General features: G+C 39.5%; 6 protein-coding genes across 19 annotated transcripts; 2 read left to right on the plus strand and 4 right to left on the minus strand.

Moving 5' to 3' along the window:
- Window positions 1-14: 14 nt before the first annotated feature.
- On the minus strand, window positions 15-5,979 carry LOC135160199 (PAS domain-containing protein cky-1). 2 transcript variants are annotated; one of them, XM_064116494.1, is made up of 9 exons: window positions 5,781-5,979; window positions 5,041-5,222; window positions 3,225-3,283; window positions 2,729-2,998; window positions 2,294-2,478; window positions 1,914-2,020; window positions 1,559-1,712; window positions 898-1,320; window positions 15-617 (listed from the first exon to the last, which is right to left on the minus strand). In XM_064116494.1, the coding sequence occupies exons 1-9, from the start codon at window positions 5,789-5,791 to the stop codon at window positions 134-136; spliced, it is 1,875 nt and encodes a 624-aa protein (XP_063972564.1). In that variant the 5' UTR covers window positions 5,792-5,979; the 3' UTR covers window positions 15-133. The 2 variants fall into 2 exon arrangements, with proteins under 2 accessions (XP_063972564.1, XP_063972565.1); XM_064116495.1 differs by lacking the exon at window positions 5,781-5,979 and having other exon boundaries at window positions 5,081-5,748.
- A 1,349-nt stretch (window positions 5,980-7,328) lies between these two features.
- Window positions 7,329-9,031, plus strand: LOC135160225 (large ribosomal subunit protein uL5). Of its 2 annotated transcripts, none has more exons than XM_064116551.1 (4): window positions 7,329-7,451; window positions 7,906-8,220; window positions 8,357-8,504; window positions 8,836-9,031. In XM_064116551.1, the coding sequence occupies exons 1-4, from the start codon at window positions 7,440-7,442 to the stop codon at window positions 8,961-8,963; spliced, it is 603 nt and encodes a 200-aa protein (XP_063972621.1). In that variant the 5' UTR covers window positions 7,329-7,439; the 3' UTR covers window positions 8,964-9,031. The 2 variants fall into 2 exon arrangements, with proteins under 2 accessions (XP_063972621.1, XP_063972622.1); XM_064116552.1 differs by having other exon boundaries at window positions 7,424-7,445.
- Window positions 9,032-9,879: 848 nt separating this feature from the next.
- LOC135160202 (protein quick-to-court) lies at window positions 9,880-21,703 on the minus strand. Of its 11 annotated transcripts, none has more exons than XM_064116497.1 (9): window positions 17,847-18,007; window positions 17,725-17,760; window positions 17,323-17,552; window positions 15,465-15,875; window positions 13,604-13,866; window positions 12,800-13,532; window positions 12,507-12,602; window positions 11,994-12,095; window positions 9,880-10,781 (listed from the first exon to the last, which is right to left on the minus strand). In XM_064116497.1, the coding sequence occupies exons 3-9, from the start codon at window positions 17,344-17,346 to the stop codon at window positions 10,575-10,577; spliced, it is 1,836 nt and encodes a 611-aa protein (XP_063972567.1). In that variant the 5' UTR covers window positions 17,347-17,552; window positions 17,725-17,760; window positions 17,847-18,007; the 3' UTR covers window positions 9,880-10,574. The 11 variants fall into 11 exon arrangements, 10 of the variants coding, with proteins under 10 accessions (XP_063972567.1, XP_063972568.1, XP_063972570.1 ...); XM_064116498.1 differs by having other exon boundaries at window positions 17,843-18,007; XM_064116500.1 differs by lacking the exon at window positions 17,725-17,760.
- A 153-nt stretch (window positions 21,704-21,856) lies between these two features.
- LOC135160223 (sentrin-specific protease 8) lies at window positions 21,857-22,894 on the minus strand. 2 transcript variants are annotated; one of them, XM_064116548.1, is made up of 2 exons: window positions 22,755-22,894; window positions 21,857-22,596 (listed from the first exon to the last, which is right to left on the minus strand). In XM_064116548.1, the coding sequence occupies exon 2, from the start codon at window positions 22,590-22,592 to the stop codon at window positions 21,933-21,935; it is 660 nt and encodes a 219-aa protein (XP_063972618.1). In that variant the 5' UTR covers window positions 22,593-22,596; window positions 22,755-22,894; the 3' UTR covers window positions 21,857-21,932. The 2 variants fall into 2 exon arrangements, with proteins under 2 accessions (XP_063972618.1, XP_063972619.1); XM_064116549.1 differs by having other exon boundaries at window positions 22,750-22,891.
- Window positions 22,895-22,931: 37 nt separating this feature from the next.
- Window positions 22,932-24,463, plus strand: LOC135160220 (proteasome subunit alpha type-7-1). The gene is made up of 5 exons (XM_064116544.1): window positions 22,932-23,072; window positions 23,381-23,507; window positions 23,654-23,767; window positions 23,844-23,977; window positions 24,088-24,463. The coding sequence occupies exons 1-5, from the start codon at window positions 22,971-22,973 to the stop codon at window positions 24,358-24,360; spliced, it is 750 nt and encodes a 249-aa protein (XP_063972614.1). The 5' UTR covers window positions 22,932-22,970; the 3' UTR covers window positions 24,361-24,463.
- On the minus strand, window positions 24,361-25,343 carry LOC135160232 (ER membrane protein complex subunit 5). The gene is made up of 3 exons (XM_064116563.1): window positions 25,063-25,343; window positions 24,917-24,969; window positions 24,361-24,771 (listed from the first exon to the last, which is right to left on the minus strand). The coding sequence occupies exons 1-3, from the start codon at window positions 25,142-25,144 to the stop codon at window positions 24,577-24,579; spliced, it is 330 nt and encodes a 109-aa protein (XP_063972633.1). The 5' UTR covers window positions 25,145-25,343; the 3' UTR covers window positions 24,361-24,576.
- Between the last annotated feature and the right edge of the window lie 17 nt (window positions 25,344-25,360).

Genomic DNA, 25,360 nt, shown 5'->3' on the forward strand with positions numbered 1-25,360 from the left:
ATTAAGTACAATAAGGCACATTTTATTCAGGCAATACTACACTTACACCTCATTTCGCTCACAAAAACCACAAAAATCTATTACTCTAAAAAACAAACATTTAACTAACTAGAGACACCTCTGACCCCTCAAGTCATTTATCATAATTTTTATCCCCATCATTCTGATGTTTCCTCCTGGGTAGGTGTAGAGTAATGGGCTGTGAGTCCCTCTCCTCGGGTCTCTGCTCCAGGTCCCTCCTCACCATAATTTTGGCATTGGGTACGTGTTGTTCGGTACTCCAGTCGAAATTAAAGACTGGTACTTCAGAGTGGAGGTCAGCTGAATCGGGAGTGTCCACGGGGGTCGACGGAGTCGTTATGTAGGGGCTCAGGTCCTGGTGAACCACATCGGGAACCCTCTGAAGGGTGTCCGACCATATGGGTGATGAAGTCCAGTGGTCAACTGATTCTGTTGGCTCCAGGATCATGCCTCCACCAATTTTTATCGGACGTTTGTGGGCCAATTGGCGCTCGGCGCACGCTTCCCCGTAGGAAACGTCCAGGTCAGTTATATACTTGGGGGAATCTGGGGGAGCGTATTGACGACCTTGGAGGTAGTGAACAGCAAGTTTACCCCTGAAATATGGTTGAACTACTAATGGAGATATTGATGAAATTGATAGAAATAAAAAATCGTTCATTCGCAAGAAAATTCTTCAATTTTTTTTTTAAATATCCGAACTATTTGGCCAAAGCAATATCCGCTTATTATTTCGGATTCTGATGATGTCTAGCTTTATAATAAAACTTTTCAAATGTCCTCCTTAATTCCATAACAAATAATAAATATTCTTCCTTTATGGGTGGAGTAAAGTCAATACTGGGATTCCCCCATTTCCATAAAATCATCACTAACCTATAGCCTCCAGATTTCTGCATAACCCTCCCATGCTGCTGCGAATGATGTCCCTGGTGTTGCTGCTGTTGATGATGATGGTGATGGTGATGATGATGATGACTGGGATGGTGCCCCATTTGATAAAGATGCCTTCCCTCATGATCACCACTGTTAATGGACATGTCGACAGGTTCGATGTCCTCCGGGCCAGTGGCCAGTTTAACGATACTCGGGGCTGGATAATCAGCATCGTACGACCCTGGGGATGATTCTGAGGTGTTCAGTGGCTGCATTAAAACCGGGCGGGGATATGTTTCTGGGTACTGGAGGCCGTGGGCCTGCTGAGGTGCCGTCGATGGACAAATCCCGTAGGTGAATTTCGATTGGGCGGAGTAGTTATAGAGCCATGTACTCGAACGCATCACCTCAGCTTCCTTGTCACTGTAATTGTATTATCACTTACTCACAGGGCGTCGGGTGGGGACAGGGGGTGAGAATATGGCCATAAGGGTGAGAGAAATTTCATGTTGTAGTGGTGGCCTACAACTTTGGGAAGTTCAGAGAATGTTCGGGGAAAGGAGTTTCGTGGAGAATGTAAAGCGGTGGGAACTGCTGCTGTTTCACAAATATTATGACTTCGTCAAAAATATGATGAGCCTCTTAACATAATCCTTATTACCTTAATACTTGATTTGTACAGACGATTATCGGGTGCTGGCACTCCTCCGAGGTCTCCTTCACCTGGAGAACACAGTGAATCCAAAACCAACGTCCGGAGCTGCTCTGGAGTCTCAGGAGAGCTGTGCTGGTCCGATCTTGATCGGATTGAATCACTGAAACCAATGGAATCAAAAATTTCAATTTTTTATTTCAGTTAAAAAACAATTCTCCGGTCTCTGACTTCAAGGGGAATGAATGGAGGTCCCTTATTCGTGTTAGAGACAGATAAAAAACGGTCAATGGTCTTATCATTCCATTCCACTCCATTAACCCTCCTCCCTTCCATCGCCCATCCACTTCCCGCCCTTAATTACCACTTTGATGCTTGCAGTAAGCAGTCCTAATGCAGTCCCAGTGGAGTAGATTGTACCACGAGACACCTACCAGTTCAGATCTACTGTACTCCAAGTGGCTCTCAGCCCTAAAAATAAAAAGAAGGACTAAAAATAAAGAACAAATGAAGAAGGAAAATTAAAAATAAAGAAAACTTTAATGATAATGATAAAAAATACAAATCGTTGGAGGAACGGCAATCAATGTAATGTTAACAAAAATCATATTCATGAAGGAAAAAAAATGGTAGGAGCTTCAAGCTTGAAAATAAAAGGGCCCTCTGTCCTTGTTGGGTCAAGTGCACACTTGAGATAATAATCATTGTGATAAAAAATCCCCCCCCCCCTGCCCGGAAAATTACGTTTTATCGATGTGAAGATATTTCATGTCCATTGAGTGAATTGTAGTGAATATGTTTGTTGCTCCTTGGACAACACTCTCGCGAGTCTCTGGTAGGACTACGGGAGTGCAGGAGGCGAGAAATACTGCTTCGTTACGATTACATAATGGGACGAAGGGGAGATAATGACCTTCGACTAACACAACCTGAAAAATCAATCAATTTGTCAATTAATAAATTTTGTTCTTCACTGATTTTTCAACTGGAAACCCCAGTGATGAATCCATCTTACCCCGTGACTCTGAATGGAAGAGTAAATGATTTTGAGGAGAAAATTTGGTATTACGCAAATTTGCATAAATACTGGGCCAAAATGGATGGTCACATTAGTTTTCCACGTTAAAATGTCCTTAGTTATTTATTGAATGGAGATGTATTTGAAAATCGTGAAATTACCTTTTGGTCACCAAATCGCAATTGTCTACGTGAATTACGAGATACATTAATTCTACACAGGAATAATCTACGATCATTGCTGGACATTGGACCACTCCTCGCCAGCTGATTCTGCACAACCATGTGATCCTGTTTGTCAATAACATCGTATACACTGTCACCATGAATCAAGAGATCCTCCATGGAGTGTCCCAGGTACTCGGCAGCATTCTCTGATATGTACAGTAATTTACCCTGTTGTGTCATCATCATTATGAATCCGGACATGGCCTAAAAGTGAAAATAAAATAATTTTCTACTAAAAGAAGTGAAAAATTCGAAAAACAAATTTTATATGCATCTCTCAAGTGCTTAAAAACATTTTTCTACTGAGAGATTATAACCCTTTCATTTTGGGTCAGGAGCAACGATTAATTGACACTTTGCAAGCGGTGATAAATATTTTTCCTGTCCGGTATAAAAAAATATATTTGTAGTTTCAATAATGAAGTCTTACTTTTGAAAATCCAATATTTGGCGTCGGTATATTCGACTCCGAGGAACTATTCTTTAAGGCTGAAAGCAGAGTAAATATTTTAATTATCACCAGTAAGATTCAACTGAATTGTCAGCTTGTTCACTATGATAAACTTGAAAAATCTATGTTCAGGAATTGTTCAGGTCGAGCCAGGTCATTTTTTCTACTCAAACTTTGCTATAAACATGTAAATCTTCCCCTTAATAGAACTCCCTCTCTCGAATATTTTTCATTTTTTTTTAATTAACTTTTTTATGAGAAAAAACTGTACATAGAGTTTTTCTCGAATGTATCTCGTACATAGTACCATACGAGGCTAGAGGGAACCAGGTACACGGTGGTCCCCCTCCCCCTCAATCACCCTCACCCACACAGTTTCTGTTCTGTTCTGTTCTGCTCTGTACGGGAGTAAAGGCGAAGGCAAAAGGTAGGATAAGGAGAAATAGAAAACAACGAGAGAGGGCCCAGAGGAATCAGGAGAAAAAGACCAATGTGAGAGAGATGAGGAGAGAAAGAGGGTGGGTGGGGGAGGGACGGGAGGACATGGGAGATGGAGATTGGGGTGATGCGGCGAGGTGAGAGGGGTACGAGGGAACGAGGAGGGCGCCCCGTAGGGGGAGTATGGGTTACAGGAGCGTGAGAGTGTTGTTGCAGAGGCCGAGAGGTCAGCGGATCACCCGGAACTCGCGCTTAGACTTATACTCGTGCGGATTTTGCTCCAACAGCCAACGGCGTTCCCCTCTTTTTTAACCGATGTACTTGCATTTATTTTAATGGTATCAACCCTTTTTTTTATCTCATCGTTTATTTTTTTTATGAATTATTCCTTGCAGAAATTGGATCATTCAAAAAATTGACTGGAATGTTTGCAAAAATTATTTTTTTTTATAGAGAAGGGAGGATTTGGAATTGAAAACTTCTCACAGATCCCCATTCTACCCCATTATTCACCGAGTCAATCAAATGGAAATGAAAGTAAAGATTTTTTTATAATTATTCGCAACACAACCAAAGTTGCTATAACTTTGAAAGCAGTGGGTGACGTTGCCGTTACCACTGAGTGTCTGACATGAAATTTCCTCGACTACTCGGTGACACCAGCAAAATTGTGGATTTGTCAACGACAAGATTCCCTGAAAAAAAAACGGAAGACGAATTGGTAGAGCAAAAAAAATGAGTTGGCAAGGGTCGAGCACCGCGAGGAGACGCGACCGCGACCGTTGCCGGGAGGTCCCGGGGTTCGGGATCTTGGAAAGACGTTCCTCGGTGGAATGTCGGTAATTTCAAAGTACTAACGCCGACTCCTTGCCCGCTTCGCTTTACCATTACATCTTGCATATCAGAACGAAACGACGGATATTATGCAGTCTCCTCGACTCCCCCCTCGCTTCCACCCTAGCACCCCGTTCTCCCCCTCCCCCGCCGCGCCGATCATTTACTCATTTTTAAAATTTTTTTTTTCACGGTGCCTTGTTATTAGTGTCAGACACAATCGCAGTCAAACACAAAAAAAAATATTCAGTCAATTTAACGGCAAAAAGGGACAAAAAAATTTGGATTGAAATAACATTACTGTAAAATGTTGCAATAAATTAATCGCCCGAATTTGAATTCGGATCTTTTAGAAATTGTTAAAATTACTCCACCACCCTGATTTTGTCTACTGTATATTATGTAGGTAAATAAAATTTGTTCAACAAAATTATTTGCAATTCAATATGTAACAGCCTTCTCCAACTATTGGATCTTCATCAAATGAATAAAAAAAAAATTACAGATTGTTGTGACTTCTTACCTTGCTGAAAATAATTAGCTTTACGTAGAAAAACACATACTAATGCCATTAGCTGTAGCTGAGACAATCTCTGTCGTGTTGACGGTGGTAGTGGCAGTAGATCACGTAAATTCGCTATTTCCGCGTTTATCAGGTCCCTTCGTAGTTTGCTCGCACCTTTCGTCGATTTGCTCGCATCTATCCTTCAAGTCACACGGTATTTTACGTACACAATTTATAACACATTTGTCTAATCTGTGATCACACTAACATTATCGATACATCATCGACGCAGTTATTATATTTCCAGAATTTTCACCTCCCCCACACCTCCTCCCGCACTCTCTGACCTTGTCGTGGAATCAACACAATATCCAATCCTTCATCCGGTGATTTTTTTTCAATTTTCATTCATATTTACTTTGAAATAATTATTTCCCGCGAGAACTTAAAAAATATGAAAGTGAAAACAAGAAGATGAAAACGTGTCGCACGTGCCATTGAAAATTCCAGAAAATTTCAGCTTCTAAACCCGGGTCAAGCCATTATCCTCCGCTAATTCTGTCATAATTAAAAAACCAAATGTCCAGAGTTGAACGCGCTTTCTATGTTATCACCAGACAGGCCGGGAGTAAATGGATTGATAACCAGGGTTTGAACCGGAAATACTCCCGCTCAATCACCCCCGGTACGTCAAAATTTTTCAAAATCTCGCGTCAAAACAATGGATTTTCTTGTTGATTAATTAATTATTTACTTACCGATTGAACATATTTTTTTATCCAGTGCGATGACATTAGTAATACCTTGTAACACTAATTATCAATTTTTATAAAAAATAATTCAATAGCAATGTTACATCCGGGTCGGCAGGTACACGCGAAAACTTGCAGCTGCAATCTAACATCCGGGTCATAACGCGCTACTACCACTGAACACGTGGATACTGGCGAAGGCACGTTCTCTCCTACCTTTACTTTGAGCCCCAACAACGTTTTCTGTATAACTCCCCAGCCCCCCTCTTCTACCCCCCTGACTCTTCGCCCTCTCGCCCACCCCCTCCTCACTGCCAATTCCTCTTCACCCACCACTGCAAAATATACACAAAATCTTTTTTTTTCTTATTGTTACTCTTCCTCTGTTGGGGACAACATCCATGAGATTGTCCGGTGGGGGGATAACAATTTAACAATTGGAATATCGAAAACATTACTTCCTGCAATCGATTAGATTAATTCGGGGGGCCAATTTTTTATATTAATTCTACCCACCATCTTTTATACTGACTAAAGAATTTAACTAGTAAAATCATGAAGTGATTGTCAATTTAATAAGAGAATGGGGAGGATATAAAAGTTTAAGTTCGAAATTGTTGCTTTATTTTAGTCAATCATACTATACATAAAATATGTTAACAAAACGAATTTCCGACCCGCTTGGACATATACCGTGATATAATAAATAATAATAATTTTGCATCTCTATGCGCAACCCTTGAAAGGCTAGAGCTACTTTGATTAAATTGTCCTTCGAAAATAGTCGGTATCTCGAGATTCATTGGGTTTAGTAATTGTCCAGTTGACGTTGGCGATATTCCCGGGCAGATCTTCATGTGCACTAATGTACCTGGGATGATGCTTGCACATCTCCGAACGACCCAGAGGGTTTTACAAGTATCTCTTACGCTTCGTCCTGACCCACTCACTCTCCCCCGTCGAGTGCTACGGTCACGAGAGCGTCTTCACTTCAATTCAATTCAATAAAGTAAATACAGGGCACCCACAGATTGTTTATTTACCAATTCAGAAAGAAGAAGGCGAGAAAAATAAATCCATTGAAGCACTGAACAAATTAATTTGCGCTACGCGCTCACTCAGTGGTGAAATGTTCCCCATTATCACAAAATAGGAGTAATAACTGCAAATTTAAGGGTTGAGGGGTGAGATAAATATTCCAGAGACATTTCTTTCATTTGTTGCTGGAGATGAGATAAACAATGAGTCCACAGCGAAAAGAAGGCTTTGTCAATAGGTGACGATATTATATGAGCGAACTTGCTGCGAAATAAATTAGTAATTAATAAACAGTCATAATTAGTAATTAATGAACGCAGCTAAATGGATCTGCACAATGAACTTTCCAAAGAGAGCACCAGAAGTAAATAATACATAACATAAAATGAAGAGCAATAGTTGAAAAAATATTACATGATTAATTATTTAAATATAGAATTATAAAAAAATGTTTAGTAAGTTACAACAACCGCAGAGGTCACCACCAACAGAGTTAGGAATTTATCGGAATTTAAACGTAGGAATTTTACTGGTCGAAACATCCACCAATGGGGTATCGGTGCCATTCTGTACTTGCCTCATTTTTCTCATAGGTCGCGCAACCGAGGATTTCCTTTTCCCTCTACGATGGCGGTGAGTGTACGTCTATTAAATGAAACAAAAATAAATCCGTTAAAATCTGGACAATCCCCACAAATAAATAAAAACTAAAGAGTTGATGTTCCACACCAATAGTTGGCTCATTGTTTTGTGGCAATATTTGTGACTTTGTGATTTCAAAAATGTTGGAAAATCGGAGATTAATGACAGGTGTTGGAGGTTACGGTTGCCTGTTTTTCCACGCATGGAGGGAATAACCTCTTAGTTAAAAAAGCATTTGTTCAGTTGAAAACTGATTTTCTTGATGTAAAACTATTTGAAATACATTCGAGGGCTGTCAATAACTTATATTGTTCGAGGAAATAATCTAAATTTTCAAATAATCAAAAAAATGCTACTTGGCAATGGATCAGAAAGCCCTAATCAACCAGCCTTCCCTCGGTCTTCAGATTCTCCCCTCCATAATTAATACTGTAAAATTTTCTTCCCTCAGGACGTAAAGGCGGCAGTCCCGGCTAAGCAAGTCGCAAAAAAAACCAAAGCGAAGAAGGAGGTCAAAGATGCCGCCAAGAACGTGATGCGTGAAGTGAGAATTCGCAAATTGTGCTTAAACATTTGCGTCGGTGAGTCTGGTGACAGGCTGACACGTGCTGCTAAAGTGCTCGAGCAGTTGACTGGACAACAACCAGTATTTTCGAAGGCACGTTACACTGTCCGATCATTCGGTATTCGTCGTAACGAAAAAATCGCCGTCCATTGCACAGTCCGCGGCGCCAAAGCCGAGGAAATTCTCGAGCGTGGACTCAAGGTAATTTTAATTGAAAAGCTATTAATTTAAATCCGGAAGGGCTCGTAGTCAATGATGACCAGACGAACGAATCTAGGATGAGAGAGATATTCGTAAGGAACATGTATTAATTTTGTGATTTATTGGGTTTTTTCAGGTTCGTGAATACGAATTGAGGAAGGAGAACTTCTCTGGCACTGGAAACTTTGGTTTCGGTATTCAGGAGCACATCGATTTGGGTATCAAGTACGACCCAAGTATTGGTATCTACGGTCTTGACTTCTACGTTGTTCTTGGACGTCCTGGTAAATAACTCTCTTAATCCTAAACATATTTAATGAACCTATTGAATAAATTATTTCCGCACATTTCTGGTATCGTAGAGTATTGTCAATATAAACAATTTTCTACATTTATTTATCAATAAATATGTGCCAGATTGAAAGCTTCATATTTGCAACCCATGCCCACAATATCTACTGGGTGTGTTACTCAATTGGAGCGACAAACAAACCTGATTAAAAATTATATTTTTATTCAAAAAATTTCCGTTCTCTTGTTCACAACATGATGAGTCCTCAACCTTAGTTGTTGTTGATTAATTTTCGGGAATGATGATTCAATGGTTCTTTCTAGGCTTCAACGTCGCTCACAGGAGAAGGAAAACCGGCAAAGTCGGGTTCCCTCACAGACTGACCAAGGAAGACGCCATGAAGTGGTTCCAGCAGAAATATGACGGAATCATCCTCGCCGGCAAGAAGTAAATTTCGAAGTAATGTATATTACTATTTGACATTAAGAAAACGAATAAAAAAAAACAAAAAAAAATTTAGTACAATGTCTACGAATATTTTATCCTTTTCCCAATTTTATTATATTGTAGAGAGTAATAAAAATAGGAATTTTTGTCAACGATTGAATTTTTATTTTATTTTCTCTTCACAGAGTTTTTGAATGTTCTTCACTTAAGTTATTTAATTCACATTGATATAAAGGCAAAATATTTCTCCTCAGTCTCCATCTGTTTACCCTATAAGGGAGGACCTATAAGCAATAATCCTTCAAGATCGATAAATTATCTTGAATTATCATAAATCCACGAGTAATCTTAAAATTTCATAAATAAATTCCCTTAAGTCTAGTTTCGATATCTTCATCACTATCCAAGAGATTTCGATATTGTAATTTCCAAACGGATATCAGTACCGTTTATTATCTCTTCCATCCTTTAATTATTCGATGATCAGTTAAGAAAAATTGTAAACACGACATAAAGCGAAAGTTAATTTTTTTTTAATTCTACTGCTTTCACATAGTTTTTCATCAATTAAGAACAGTGAATCCAATGTTTCGAAATTTTTTCTTATTCTTTTCTTTTCCTTTGATTAAGTTCCAATCCAGAACATTGTCCCAAACTCTGATACTGAGTATTAAGTTGTTGATCAACATATTCTACTTAAAAATCTACTGATAAAATTGTCAATCAGACTATCCAGTAGACGATTGAATACTATTAAGTAATAAATTACAAGAGGGTTTGTATCCCTAGAAATTCGATGAAAAATTTATTTTACGAAATTAAACAACATAATTTAGGAATTTGTCAATTGACTGAATTATTAACTGCATAATTAGTCAATTGATAGGCTGATAACAAAAAATAAAGTCAACAATGAATCATCTGGGGGAAGTGTTTAATTACGAGTAATTAATTAAATAAATTGAACTACTGTACATTCACAACAAAAAAAACATCAAAACATAGAATTTCATTTGTCTTCTCATCACTTAAGCGCTTCCCTCACAATTTCCAATTGTAGTCAGTCCATTGAAAAGCCCTGGTCATTGTAATACACTTGAAGGAGAGGCGTCACAGTAAGCAAAATTACACAACCCTTAGCAATTTTTTTATCATCAGAATAACAAATTAATTATCTCCTCCCAATTTTTGTAATTTCCTCCTTATCTTTCGTCTTTAATTCTTGAGTACTATAAAAGTTCCAGAACTGGCGAGTGGGCTCGTGAAAGATATGGAGAAGTTTCCTACTCGAAATCCGAGTTATGAATCCATTTTGCCTCTTCAATTCTATACATTCCGCCGAAATGGTTTGTAAGGCTTGAAAGTGTTCTTTCAACAGACTTCTAGGCACTAACTAGGCAAAAGAGGCTGGCAATCAGAGCTTGGAAACGCAAATTTGTCGGGGTATCTGATGAGACCATTTTCAATGGTTGGTCACTTTGGGTGTTCTAGATATAAAAATTTATGTGCAGCCGCTGAAGGAATCGATTGCTGTATTGATTCGTCTTGTGAGACAATTCTCGCAATTAGAAAAAAAATGGAGGGAGTCGGTGGGTTTGTAGGTGACAATGACGGATTATTTTCTTGTTGATCGATATATCTTATCGATATTGAGTTTCTCGTTGTCACTGAAGCCGAGGATACTTTCAATGGCGTTCAGGTGGCCATGATGATTTTCCTTGTCAGTCAGGAAGTAGTAAATAGCGGATTTCAGGAACTGAAGGGTTATCTCAGGATCGAGAGTTCCTTTCTTCCTTGACTCGACGATTCTTCGGTACATTGCCTAGGAACATTGATTTGTCCAATTAAAATTGACGCATTGATTTTCTGAAAATCATTTCAGTGACGACAAAATTGCCAAAGAAAAAGAATTTTCGAATCGCATGATTTTTGGTTCCAATTGTCCAATTATTGGAAATTACAAACAATTATTCATCAAGAATTCGGAAGGATTTATAGAAGGAAGCGTAAAAAACATTGAAAAACACCGAAAGCCATGAAAAATGACAACGAGAACAATTTACAGGGATAACAATAAAAATAAATACAGACAAAAATTGCGGCTTTCTTACTCCTTCACTTTTTACGATCTAATAAATATGGTTTAAACGGTCATCACAACGAAACGCAAATCAGGAAATTAACAAGTTTAATGAATAATTAAAATAAGCAGTCATGGGATAAAGACACATAAGCAAAATCGTCGGAAAACACCAAAAGCCATGAGTAATATACAAAAACAACGACAATCATGATGATATCAAGGAAATGCCTGAAGCATTAAATTAATCAATATAACAATGAGAAAAAAAAATTGAAGAGAGGCTGTTTCTTCCGTGTGCTCGTATAATACGCTGTCTGAGGCAATGATAGTACGCACAGAGACTTGAAAAAAAAAATCTACAGATTAAATTTCATGCTCATAACCCAACATTCGTGATTCTAAACATACTCCAAAAGAAAACAATTTCCCTGATCAAAGTATAATACAACGGTATGAGATACAAAGGAACTCATAAACGTGAGGGTATAGCGGAGTCAATTGATTGATTGCCAAATTGCGTGCAATTTCGATGAAATAAATTGCAATTAAAACAACTCGGAAACTAATTCTTGCATTCACCCTGGACTCATCAGAAAGCCAGGGAGATTCCCGATTTGAAACCCTGGTCATAATTCCGAAGCACAAAATATTCATTCATCGTTACTTTCTTCATTTTGAGGTGGATAAAAGAGTTAACGGGGCAGAAGTGGGTCAGGTGGCATAAAGTATTCTCTATACATATTTTATCCAGGGATATTTATGACTAAATTCCCCCATATTGCCCATTACTTTTAATCCTCTCCAGTAATTCATGACCAGGGTATCGAATCCAAAGTTTTCCCAGGCTTTTTGATGATCAATTTTAAGGGGTGGATGAAAATAGCAAAGGAATCTTTGGTTTCACGGAATTTGGCTCTTTTGATGCTCTTTTATTGCTCCTGGAATACCGACCTTACGTGTGGCAAGGACCCAGAGAGAAACAGCCTCCTGAGCGCTTAATAAACATTGGCTACGATCTGCTGAAAGATGAAGTTGTGGCAAGTAGCTTGTACCCTGGAAATTTTCAAGCGGCGACCAAAGAAAGAAAAAAAAGGGAGAGAATTCGTTAGTCGAGAGCTCGTGACACACAACTTTGGGGTTTTCTTGTGATCGTGAAGACTTTGTTAAGTTAATAATTATTTATGTGAATCAGAAGAAGCAGAATATGAGACTGGACTAGAACACGCCCAAAATCGTTTTGCGATATTTAAGAAAACATTCCATCCCATTCACACTGTCTTCCCACTCATTAATTATCCAATTATCTTTGTAATGATTTGAAAGGCAAATCTCAGTAAGCAATTAATTTTTTTTTCAATTCATTCGTCTGTTGTTACAACTTGCAAGTCCATAAAGCAACGAGTTTATTTAGATTTTTTACTCGTTTTGCCATTAAAGCGTGAGAAAAATGAATGGATAACTCACCTTGATGTTCTCCAATTCGGCTTGAGTAACACTTAGTTGTTGTAATAATTCAGCTACAGTTATTTTGGGTGGATCTTGCTGGGCGTGTTCAAATATCTAAAGAATGAAGAGATTAACGAAATTACACATCCGAAATCTCAACACTTTTGCAAAAAAGGGCGTAAAACCACTTTTTATGAATCCATAAAACTTAGTTCTGAATTGATTTTCATAAATTGACGTAGTTGTGAAGCATACAAAATATTATATGGCAAAAATCATTTTTTAGCGATCCAATGAAATTGACAACTCACCTGATCTGCCTGTTCCAACCGAGCCGCCTCCTGTCCTTTGGCATACATTTTCAGGTACATTTGCTTATTCCTCTCCTCCTGTTCATTCAAAAGGGTCATTTGCTCATTCAGTTGTGTCTTCGTATTCTCTAATTCTTCTTCAAGCTCTTTCACCCTCCCCAAAGCCGCATCCATGGACGGACGTAGTTCACAGTAACGAGTATTCACATCTTGCAATTGATTTAGTAGACTTTCAACCTTTTCATTATGTTTCTGCTTAATCTCCTGCACTTCATCTACATGTCTTCTGTGCATCTCCTCAATTCTCCCTTCATAGAGTCCCACAATCCTCTTCCTCTCCTCCTCGTTCCCCTCCCGCTTGTCGTCAACTGTCTTCAACCTCTCCGCCTGACAAATCCTCCCGCTGCTTTCCTTAGAGTGAACGGACTCATTCTCAAAATGCCCAGAATCAGCTAGAGAGCGAGTCAAATCAGTCTCGACTCTCTTCTCCGGAGTTACGGGGGACTTGGGGCTCTTTTCTCCATTCTCTTCAGGAAGATCCTTACAGGGACTTTCGGGTGAAAAAGGGTTGTTCTCCTTGACAGTCAGGGCGTCGCTGGAGTCAGTCCTTTCATCAGGACTGTTCAGAGAGGCTTTGTAGAGTCTCAGTTCAACAAGTTCCTTCGTCAGTCTCATAATTTCTCGGTCCTTTTCGTCAATCTCCTTCTTGGCATCATTGAGCAGTGTTTGGTACCTAGGGATGAAGAATAACTGTGAAATAATGACTGAAGACAGCCAACGATCAAACCGATTTCACCTCCATACCTTCTGATCTGCTTCGCCGCTCTCTGGGTGGGTGTCAGGTACTCTCCACCGTCCCCACTTTGATTGGAGCAGTGAACCACATATTTTCGGCTACGTCCAGACCAGGTTGTGCCATTTAGAGCGAAGTGTGCGTGATCGCAGGCACTTGCTGTACTGCATGCACTGCCGTAACTCTTTACACTGTCTAGGTCACTGTCGTCGTTCGTGAGGGTGGAATCCGCCGCGTGATGGGGACGCGGCCTTGCTGGTGTCAGTGATAGGCTCTGGAGGAAGAGTGAGGATTTAATTCGTGAGTAAATGCCAAGTACAAAATGAAATTAAAGGGCTTCTCCGAAGCCGCGCATAGCTTTCTCCGTGAAAAACTGGGCCTTTCACGGACCGATGGAACGGTGAATTCATAAATGTACTTTTATCAGTCCCTCGAAATTTAATTAAAAAATTGAAAATGATTGCCTTTTATGGCTTGCATTTGATAATCTCGTAATTTGCATACTAGAGTAACGCTGCGAGCCTTTACCATTCTTTACTCGGTCATGTTTTTATCATGATTTGTTTAAACTTACTGAGGGACAACTGCGCGCATTCCTCCCATCGCTCGGATCACTTCCGCGTAGATCCGACATCTGGACACTCACAAATCGGTCCTGAGTTTTCCATGAAGCCCCACAAATCACACCCACCCGTTAAAATATAACGAATCGCTTGAAAAACTCGAAATTCATGAGAAAAATAGGATTGACATTGTCTTCACTCTTTCCGTGATTATAGTTTGTTTTTCTTATTTTTTTTGATAATTAGGCCACTGTGTCTAGTAGAATAGAGGTCAACGGAGGATGCCGTAAACACTGAGTAGAACCTAGGGTAGGAGAGTAAAATAAAAAAAGAGGGGGTACCTGCGCCGACGCATCAGTATACAAAGGTCAGGGTGTTTCTATTCCAGCTCCGCAAATGCCACTTCAGGCCACCAAAATTTAGATGAAAAATTTGAAAAAATATATAGAGAATTTCTCGGAAAGCTTCCATCAATGTCTTCAATCCCCACCCGCATCGAGAGCTTAGAAGAGACGTGATATTGGCACGACTTCGCCGCCTATTCTTTATAACAGCTCGAAACGCAATTTGAACCGAAGAATCGGAAGAGCAATGGGTAATTTCGCTTGTCTTTGGTTAGCTGGGAATATTTCTCAGTTGCTCCCCTTCAAGTGGAGCAACTGAAGACGGTGTGAAGATGGTGTTAAAAATTTGGAAAAATCGTTGTCCTCTGAGAATTTCTGGACAAGGTTGGTAAGGGGGTGAGAGGCAACAGGTACGCAAGACGAAGAGTTCTGGGTGGTATCGATTTGCTCCAGTTCTCCAGGTTCATGAATTTTCAGTAGAAGTCCAAGGCGGAACAGGTTTTATGGAGATATCGTTAATGGTCTTGTAAATAAAAAGCTAATTCTCTAGAACTTTTGAAGATATAACAAGACAAGAGCCGAATAAATCCCGAGTCGTAAAGAATTTCGTTTCTCCAGATTCCAGGGAATCTATCTTATAAAAACTAAAGTTCAAATATATTCAAAGCATCACCTGCTTCACAGACACATAAGTACACATAAATTATTATTAGTAAACAATAACCGCACAAAAAAATTGAACAATGTTTTTGTTAACGAGCGCAGAAAATCAGTTTTTGAAGGTTGTCAGGTTTATAGAACGAGCTGAAGACGGGGGTGTAATACCGATATTCAGTAATTCTTTTTGTACCCAACATTGCACAATATTTAAACAACTACTTATCCACACCGGCGCAAAGGCCCAATTTACGTCGATAAAATGCCACATATATTATAAAATCTTCACAAACTGAACAAAAACTCACGAGCGATCGGTGTCTGGGTGAATCAACTCCATTCTCCGTGATTGCGGGAAATAAATCCGGTTGATACTGTGGCAATCCACCGCTGTGCCTCTGATACCCCTGAATTGTACTCGAGCCAAGTGTTCCAATGCGTGTGTGATGATGATACACGCGTTCACCACGTACGCGCATGCTCGCTGAACGACGCAAAGCACTTGGGGATGGTCGGGGGATGCGAGAGTCATTGGGAGAGGTTGGCGAGGTGAACTCCGCACTCTTAGATGTGCCATTTAATCCTGGTGAGAGAGGTGAGGTAGGACTCGTCGGAGATGTCACGAGTGCACGGATCCCAGATGTTGGCGTTGTAACGGACCCTGAGCGCAGGGATGATGAACTAGGACTGCGTTCTAGTCCCTGGCGGACCATTTTAGCCTGGAAAATACAAAAGACATTTTATTAATTTTTATCACATGAACTTCAAAACAACTCCTATTGCTCTTGGAACTTTCAATCAAATCGGCCCTCGACGAATTGAATAACTCTCTCACTCACTATTCCCGGACAACTTTCCTAGTTGCATAATGCTCTTACTCAACGCGAAACACGAGGCTTCCAGCTTACTAATCGGTTACTCCCCTCACAGCGAACACCTCAATTGATCCACTCTTCAAGATGTAAAATTTCACTTAGGGTCGAGGACACATCGATCCGCTGGAGACGACGCAGGTCAGTTAACCGATCGAATCTCCAGAATTACCGCACGATTTCATGCCACCAATTATTCCATGGGTTTTACAGTGACTACATCAGTGAAAGTAAAATAGAAGCATCTACAGTGTAATTATCTATTAACAAAACACGGAAGCACATTCTCCCTTCACAAAAACTAGAATTTTATTGAACTAAATGGTTTGTAATGGTCTTGAGATCAAAATAGAACAGATGGGAATAGACGCGACAGGAAAATGCATTGATTATCGGGTTCTGGGGTGAAAGGGGAGTATTATCCCTAGAAAATGTGTGCATCGATCGTGTGCTACCACAGTGGCTATTTCCAGATGTTACATTGCGATAAAAAAATATTCAGCATTTGCATTATTTCTTCTTTTGAATTTTTCATGACCTTTTTAGCTGATAGCAATCGAGTAAAAATACTGGGTGGAAAATCGGGTTATCACGACTCATCATTATGCTGATTGTGGCGAAGACAATGAAACCAGTGTAGTGACGTGGAATATAAAAAGATAAATGTAGGTTTTTCGGGAAAGATTATCGGTTACAAAGCTCTACTGTCCTCACAGTATTTTCTAAACATACGGAGAGGGATACAAATGGCCTAGATTTTTTTGGAAAGGTTCAAGACCTCGGGAGTCATTATGCATGGACAGGCCTTTCATTCGCTCATAGATTATTCAGAATTTTTTCGATTTTCCACAATTTTTTTTCCCACGAAAAAGGGAGCTGAATTATTAAATAACGGAGTTAACTCCGTTATAATATTTTTTAACGTTTGTCGACCTTGAGAATACTGTATTGTCACGTGATGGGGCATTCGCTCGCTACAAATATATTTTTAAGGATTTATTTCCGTGTGAAGCAGCGACATGATAACAATTATTCCATATTTAATGTCAGGTATATCAGCAGACGCGTTCAACATTTAACATAAATTTTACCTAGAAAACTGAGGCAATTCAGGTATCTTTTTCATTCCTAACATTTCCATTCAGTAAAAAATAATGAATAAAATGATCTAAACATCTCAAGAATCATAAAACAGATGGTTCAAAATTTCAAGTCACAATTCAGCAATATTTGCGAATGCATAATTCAATTTTTCTGGATATGAATCTTTTCGTAATCGTTAATTGTCACATACCTGAACCACAACTGCCTCCGTCATAAAATGTCACAAAATTTTGTTTGTCCCTTGCGAAATTCTCGACAAAAAATATTTTATGATTTTTCCTTCTAAATCCACTCACTCGAAAGATACTGGTCCATTAAAGAAAATGCCAAACTTCAACCTCAGGTGAAATTTTGAATCAATTAACGTATTCTTTCCTATTCTTCGCAATTCTGTCCATCGCAAGTTATTGATAAAATAATCTGCAACAGCCGAAATATGATAAACAGTGAAAAATCCAAATGCAGACGCATTAAAAAGCAGTCGAAATGGTTTAAAATTCTGTACGTCAAAATTCCTGACAATCAGATCATTCCACCGGTCATTATCGTCGCTATCACTCACTGAACTAGATAGAGCACATGCAACACTTACCGATAATTGTCACGTGACGTCTGTAGTTGGCATTAACTGTGGAAAAGCCGAAAAAGTCCGGATTTTATGGAAAATTGTGGCACAAAAAATCACGCAATCGAATAAAAGGTTCACTCACTTACTCGTCTGTTCTATTGTGTTTTGCTCGCCTCTATTCTGTCTCTGCACTCATTGGTGTCTTCGATAAATTATTAAACTCTACGTAAATATCGTCTGGCACTTGGGAGTCACGACACACCGTGGCAACGACAGGGACATGACTGCTGAGAGAGAGACAAAACACTCATGAAAATGGGAATGAAAATTCTGTTTTGTTGAAATTGTTGTGCGCTGGCGTCGGTAACCCTTGCGGTGGTGAAGTAAACAACGTTGTGAGGGTCAAGTTGTGGTGGTTGTTAGGGGAATTGTTGAGTCCCCATGAATTATTCGTGATTTGTAAATTTTCGTTTCAATTTTTGTGATAGCAAAATGGTGTTCTCAGGAATTTCTCAAAATTTTTGTTGAATACGAAGAAGGAAGGGATTATCGATGGCTGGTGGAACTTGATGGACTGTCGGTAAAACAGAAGGGTTGACATCTCCAGAAAATGACAAGTAACAACTTAATGAAAAAATGGGGGACAATTTTGACTTTGCTTCTCTGAAGAACTTAATTCATAAGATAATTCAAAAATTATTTCAAATCCACTATAGTTTTTATTGAAATTTTAACAGAATTTTATTCCGAAAGTATTAGACAATTAATTCTAAAAATGCAATGCGTAGTTAACTAGTGATCGTTTGTTTTAATGATGAAATGGTTGTTATTGTGCTGCTACCAATGGAGATTGATAAAGGGACTACAACCATTTTACAAAACTTATAACTTCCACTGATATTTTATTAAACTGTCCATCGGGGAAACTACAATAACAATCCTTAGAAAAGCTACACATAAAAAATTTCGCGTCTTACTCTAAACATTTCGATCTTCCAATAGATTTTGTACTTACACTAACATGAGGCATATTTCAACACTCACATTATATTTTTAACATTAACATTATAATCTTGAGTAAGCAACATCCAAAAATGCGCCGTCAAAGTTCCCATTTGGAAATTAACCTTTGCAAACCCCCCGTTATCCCACAAATTCCTCGACTTTCTCTTTTTCGTTTACACGAACGTAAATCCAAAACTATTTGCTAAGATCTTCAAAATAGATCTGCTAGAATCACTTCTTATTTTTGTTATCCTTTTTTTTCCCCTTACCTTCCCCCCTGTCTTTGTACTCCTGCCACAAATCGTCCTTCTCCTTGTCCATCAGTATCTCGCAAATCATTCCCCTAAATCTCCTCTTTTCACCATCACCGTTGAGTACTTCCTCCTCGAACCACCACCAAAACCCCATGGAGTCCCTCTTATAGAACACTCTGAACCACCTGTCCCCTTCGTCCAGTGCTCCTCTCATTCTCGCTTTGAGACTCTCCTCCCGGTAGATCTCCTTCACCACCTCCAACTCCTTCAATTTCCCCAGCAGAAAAAAGATCCTCCAATAGTTTACACCGTAGCTCTTTCGTAGTTCAATCGAGCTCTTCTCCCAGATTCTCCGGAAATAACTGAAGTAGATATTCTCCATAATAGAGACCCCAAATAACTCAAAGTGCTTCCATGCTTTATAGAGCGTTCCAGCGGTAATGAAGTTGAAGCTCTCAGCATCCAGAAGATGAAAGTTCTTCTCCACAGTCCAGATAAAGGACTCGTGCCACGGAAAATCGACAAAAGCCCCTAGGACCATCAGGAAGTCTCGTTTTTTCTCCAGAGGATTGAACAGATCCGGCAAATGGTCTTGATCAACTTGACTCAGGAGGAAGATCGATATCTCCGCATGCTCCTCATACTCCTGCATCCTGAGTGGTGCGATCCACCCGTTCCTGCTCCCCGCGGACATCAGCGACACCTCCAACATCTTCAACAGGTTCCGACCTCTCTCTTGATCCGTCAACTTGCTCCAGAAGTATTTAACACCATCTAAATTTCCGTTGAATACAGCGAATCTAAACATGTTCTCCTCGATGGTGATCAGGTGTCGACAGCATCGGTGATAACTCTTCTCTCGCTGGTAGACTTTTGTGTCCAGTAGCCGCTGAACAACCAAGAGTAACTCGTCCATTTTGTTGTAGTACCTGTACACGAAGTACGCGGGAATGATCTCATTTTTATGAATCGAGAGATCATCGTTGAGTTTATTTAAAAATTGTTTCAGGCCCACTGGAGTCGGCGAGAGAGTCCAGATGTCGTCAATACAGTCCTCTAGGCAGAGGTTGAAGAGTTCTGAATAAATTGTTGGGGTCTGCGGTAATTTGTCGAGATTATGGAGAATTTCGAAGGTCCGTGCTAAGTTTATGGTACCATCTTGTGTCCATTGGAGGTTGTTTATGAAGTTCTCCACATGGGTCTCGATCGTTGGAGGTTCAAAAGAGGGCTTTAAGGTATGCACAGGAGGATTAATGGGTCGAAAAGGGATCGCGGGGTGTATTTGGGGAATAGTGGGGTTGGTGGCAACATCTAACGACCGGGAGGGGGTTATTGAAGGATAAAACTGGCGAATAGGGGGGCAGGAGGAAGGATTGATGGGCCGAGTGGTGGATAGCTGGGGAATAGGTCGCGGAGAAACAGTTGGCGGGGTCAAGGAAGCCTTCTGCAGACTCCAGGTGATCGGTTTTAGGTACCGAACGAGCTTCTGAGTCATTAAGTGGAGAGAGAAAAGGAGGGAAGTGTATACGGGCAGAGGCAAGTGCAACAGGGATAATTTTTTCTGGAGCCGCTGGAGAAGGGCTGAGGATTTCTTTTCGTAGTCACGCCGGTTTTGAGAGAGCAGGAGCCATTTTAATTGACATTTAATGTCCGGAAGGGAGAAGAGGGTGAGGATCAGATGCGTCGTGCAGAGGCGTGGAAGGCTCAGCGGTGGTGGAGTGAGAGATAACATTTCTAGAGGAGGGGACGCAGGAAGGGAGGTTTACATTTTCAGCGTTCCAGAAGTGTTGGCCCAGGCGAGGCAGCTCTGGGAAGAGAGATTTAGGAGCACAAATTGAAATATTTCCGGGAAAATTCTTGTTTTTTTTGTTTCTTGATGATTTGGTTTGATATTCTCTTTTTATGTTTAATTAAGCTTAATTAGACGGGTTTTTTCAATGTATTCTTGGACATGAAAACTGCAACCAAAAATTTTATTCCATTTTTAAGTCTTATTTTTGCATTAGTCTCGTTAAAGTCTGATTGTTTCTATTATTTGGTAAATCGTGGTTCTTTTATAGTTTTTTACACATATATATCGATCTTTTATTATAGATTGTCATCGTAGAAATCATTTGCATTTGAGTATTCTTAAAATTGATTTTTGATTATTCATGAATTTCTTCTATTTATCACCAATATCCTTTGCTTCCGTTTATTCATTAATTTGTAGCTTCATTAACAACAAACATTTATTATTGAACATCTCAGTTATTAATGCATCGTTGAACAGTTTATATTTTATAAATTTTAATCAAGTTCACATTTATCGGATCTCCACTCCTAAGTTGTCTCCTTTTATTGTTTCACTATTCTTTTGAGGATTATTTGTACTTTTTGATTATAAAAAATTCAGTTTCCATTGATGCACATGTCAAGGTCACGCTCCCTGAATTTCTAAACTTTCAATTGTCTGCTTCGGTGCATTTATTGTTGTGTCCCTTTTTAAACTGGTTATTTGAAATTATTTTAATTCTATGATTAAGGCACGGATATTGAACACACTTCTCCCCATTATTTTTTTCAACTAAACTCCACTCAGTCGTGACATTAACTTGACCTTCTCTTATTGACTACTCGCTAAGGACTGAGGGTGGAAAAGTTCATGGGGGAGACCAGGTGCGTGGAAAAAAGGAAATAAAGAAAAATTCAGTGACAAGCAACAGGGGCCGCTTTGCGCGGGAAATTTGAAAGGAGAAGCCCAGGGAATTGCCATCCTTGAGAGATTTTTAGAAAATTTAAACGAACTCGGAGAATGTCGCCACCATCTTGATAGCTCTGGTATTTTCTCTGTACTTGGATAATGAGAGAAAAGTATACTTGTTTCATGGAGGACATACCGTTGTACTGACAAAAAATTTTCAAAACGACGAATGCATAACTTTTATTCCCAAACGAAAAGTACAACAAACCCATCCTTCTTCAACATTTATCTCATTCGCCATCTCTCCCTCTTAATTCCTTGATCAACTTCATAATCCTCTTTCTCGCGCCCTTCACCTCGCCCTCCACTCCCTGGAAATCACATCCTCCCACCCCTTCAACCCCTGCTACTAAAGATCCCAAAATATGTTCAGCAAAACAGAGCACGAATATTCCACAGTCGTAAGAATTGCCCTGCTGAGGGCACGCAACCTCGAAAAATCCCTTTCCTTTCCCTCCTGTCAAAAATTTCAGGATTTTCCGGGAGAATCTCCTGGCGTCGGCCCCATTAGAGCCTCCACAGGAGTCTAAGTGGAAACATGACTCCTCGTATTTGGAATAAACTAGGAGGCTCCAATGGGCCCCACCTGGATCCTCCCTGTCGTTGCAGTTGTTCACAGGAAAGAACACAAAATCAGTTGTCGGAGATATCCTGGAATTTAAGATGGCGGAATAATCGTCGACATTCATAAGCTTCAAGAGCTGGGTCAGTTCAGGACTCGAAAAGACGATCTTCTTAGAAGAAGATTTGGTTTTCTCACGCTCAAGGTAGTCGAAGAAGAAGCCGATGATGATGTCGTTTAGCCAACAGTCGTTTTCCAGAGTTTCAAAATCCTTTTTACGAATGAGGACGTCATGGTAACTTAGGATCACATCCTGGGAGCCCGACATGAGTCTGGATCAAGGGAGAACATTGTGAATGATTAATTTATTCGAGTAAAAACCATAAACAATTTCCACAGCTTTTAATACTTGCTCAGCGAATTACAATAAAAAATCACAAACTTGAAATAAATCCAGAAATTATTAAGAAGTTGTTATTAAATACCTCACCCTTTGTTGGAGTTCAACCAGTGCAACAATTTTTCTGTTGAAAATGATGTTTATTCACACGTTGAACCTCTGAAAATACATCATCTGAGAGGCGCCACTAGTCCTGTATGAGTTGCCAAACGTCTCAGCTAACCCCTGAGGCCAGTCAAACGCCGGAGCAAGAAAAACGGTCGAGTCATTTTACTCATTTTCCGTATTTTTCATTAACTCTCGATAATGTCTGCAAGGTACGACCGTGCTATCACTGTTTTCTCTCCCGATGGTCATCTTCTGCAGGTGGAGTACGCCCAGGAGGCTGTCCGAAAGGGATCTACTGCGGTGAGTTGAATTATTTGGAGAACCTAACCTGTTGTTTACTCCTGGAATTTTCTTTCGTTAACACTTTTCGTCGATTGATTTTGTCCTTCAATAAATTAAAACGCCGTTAAATTAATTAATTAGGATGAGAGAATCGGGAGACGTTAAGAATGCCCCCATGGTGTAGGTGAGGGTATTTCTAGTTCAAATTTGTTTTCATGAAGCCCTTCATGTCAAGTTTCTGAGATTACTGGGAAAAGGGCTTTCTCTTCCCTTTCAGGGTTAATTGAACATTGACGGATTTGTAAAGTTCTTTGGGACTTTTGTAGGTTGGGGTGAGGGGCCAGGATATTGTGGTGCTCGGGGTTGAGAAGAAATCGGTGGCTAAACTCCAGGAGGAGAGGACTGTCCGGAAAATCTGCCTTCTTGATGATCATGTTGTCATGGCGTTCGCTGGTATGTTTTTATAATATACGAATTGAGTTAAGTAAACATTTCCTCTCACGAAAGGAATTCAGATCAAGAACAATACAGAACAATTGTTTATTTTTTTTGAACCAATTAGTTCAATTAAATAATCGACTATTTATTCGGACAATTAGGTCTCACTGCCGATGCCAGAGTTCTGATAAACCGTGCACAGATCGAGTGTCAGAGCCATAAACTCACCGTTGAAGATCCTGTTACGTTGGAGTACATAACTCGTTACATTGCTGGTGAGATTTTCAACCTTTTGATACATAAATATAATTAACTGTGAATTTAATTGACTGTGATTCCCCTTCCCTTTAGGTTTAAAGCAAAAGTACACTCAGAGCAATGGCAGGCGTCCCTTTGGTATTTCCTGTTTGTTAGCTGGTTTTGACTATGATGGAAGCCCACATTTATACCAGACTGAACCATCAGGCATTTATCACGAATGGAAGGTATGTAAATTCATAGTGTGTTCCAATGACTTCACCTTTAATTCCTAGAATATTTCTGGACATGAATGGATTAATTTATTGCAAGTTATATTTTCATCTGTTTCTATCAGGCAAATGCTACTGGACGTGCCGCAAAAACTGTCAAAGAATTTCTGGAGAAGTACTACACTCCAGAGGAGGTATCGACTGAGAGGGGCTCGATAAAGCTGGCCATCAGAGCACTCTTGGAGGTGGTGACGTCTGGACAGAAAAATTTAGAGATCGCAATAATGCGTAGAGGTCAGTCTGTCCAGATGCTGGACAGCGACACGATAGGTGAATACGTCGTTGAGATAGAAAAGGAGAAGGAGGCGGAAGCCGAGAAGAAGAAGCAGAAGAAGTGATTCGAGTGAATATCTTAATTTTTATTTTATATCTTCATGCATAACTATTGTAACGAAAATTGGCAGATTTTTTTTTCATTAAAATGTCTTCTTACGATTACAACATTGCCGTTATTTTTTTTCGGAGGGAATTTGGTAATTAGTCGCTAATTGAAGGTCTCCCATAATTTTCCATCAAACTGTTGATTTGTTTTTAATAACTTTAAATACTAAACGTTAGTAGGGAGGTACATAGTCTGGAGAAAGACATCTTCCTCGGTGATGGAATATTTGGAATGATGGAAGGTTTCTAGTGCTCTCCCACGATTTGTTCTCGAGCTCCACGATAGCACGGATCTCCTTAAAGTCCCCGGCGATATACAGAACTCCGTACATCACGATGAAGAGGCTGAGAATGCCTTGGATCAATATCTAGAAATCACAGGAACGATTGTTATTTTTTTCTTCCATCTAAATGCTATACTAATTGCCAAATGATTAATTTCATCACTGATGAATATTCCTTAAATATCTAATTTCACAATTAGAGTAAATAACCATTTTTCCAATTACTCACATCGACTGGTAAAGTCGTGAATTCCTGCTCAGTTATCCTCAAGTACGATCGATCTAAAGAATAAATAATTCATCCATTCAATAAATCCGCAATGAACTAAAAAAACATCGCAAAATAAAATTACATTTATTAATTAAAATACTTACGTTGGGCTGCTGAATACGCCGCATGCAAAATAGATATAAATCCCAGAGTTGTAATAATTTTATGTGTTGATGTAGCTGGCATGTTTGAAATAGTTTGATTCTTTCCGTAAAAATCAATTGATTCCACTTTTTCCACTGACCACCTTCACAAGTCCATAAATTCACTAATAAATTAAAGCTATTCCCTACCGAATTCGCTCTGTCAATTTCGTCAAACAATCACCAAATCATCAATAATTAATTGAAGAATGTCAGACAATGACTTCGCGGTGGCAAGTTATTTTAGGTTAGAAGTCGT

Source organism: Diachasmimorpha longicaudata, chromosome 3 (assembly GCF_034640455.1).
Source record: "Diachasmimorpha longicaudata isolate KC_UGA_2023 chromosome 3, iyDiaLong2, whole genome shotgun sequence".
Classification (NCBI taxonomy): Eukaryota; Metazoa; Arthropoda; class Insecta; order Hymenoptera; family Braconidae; genus Diachasmimorpha; species Diachasmimorpha longicaudata.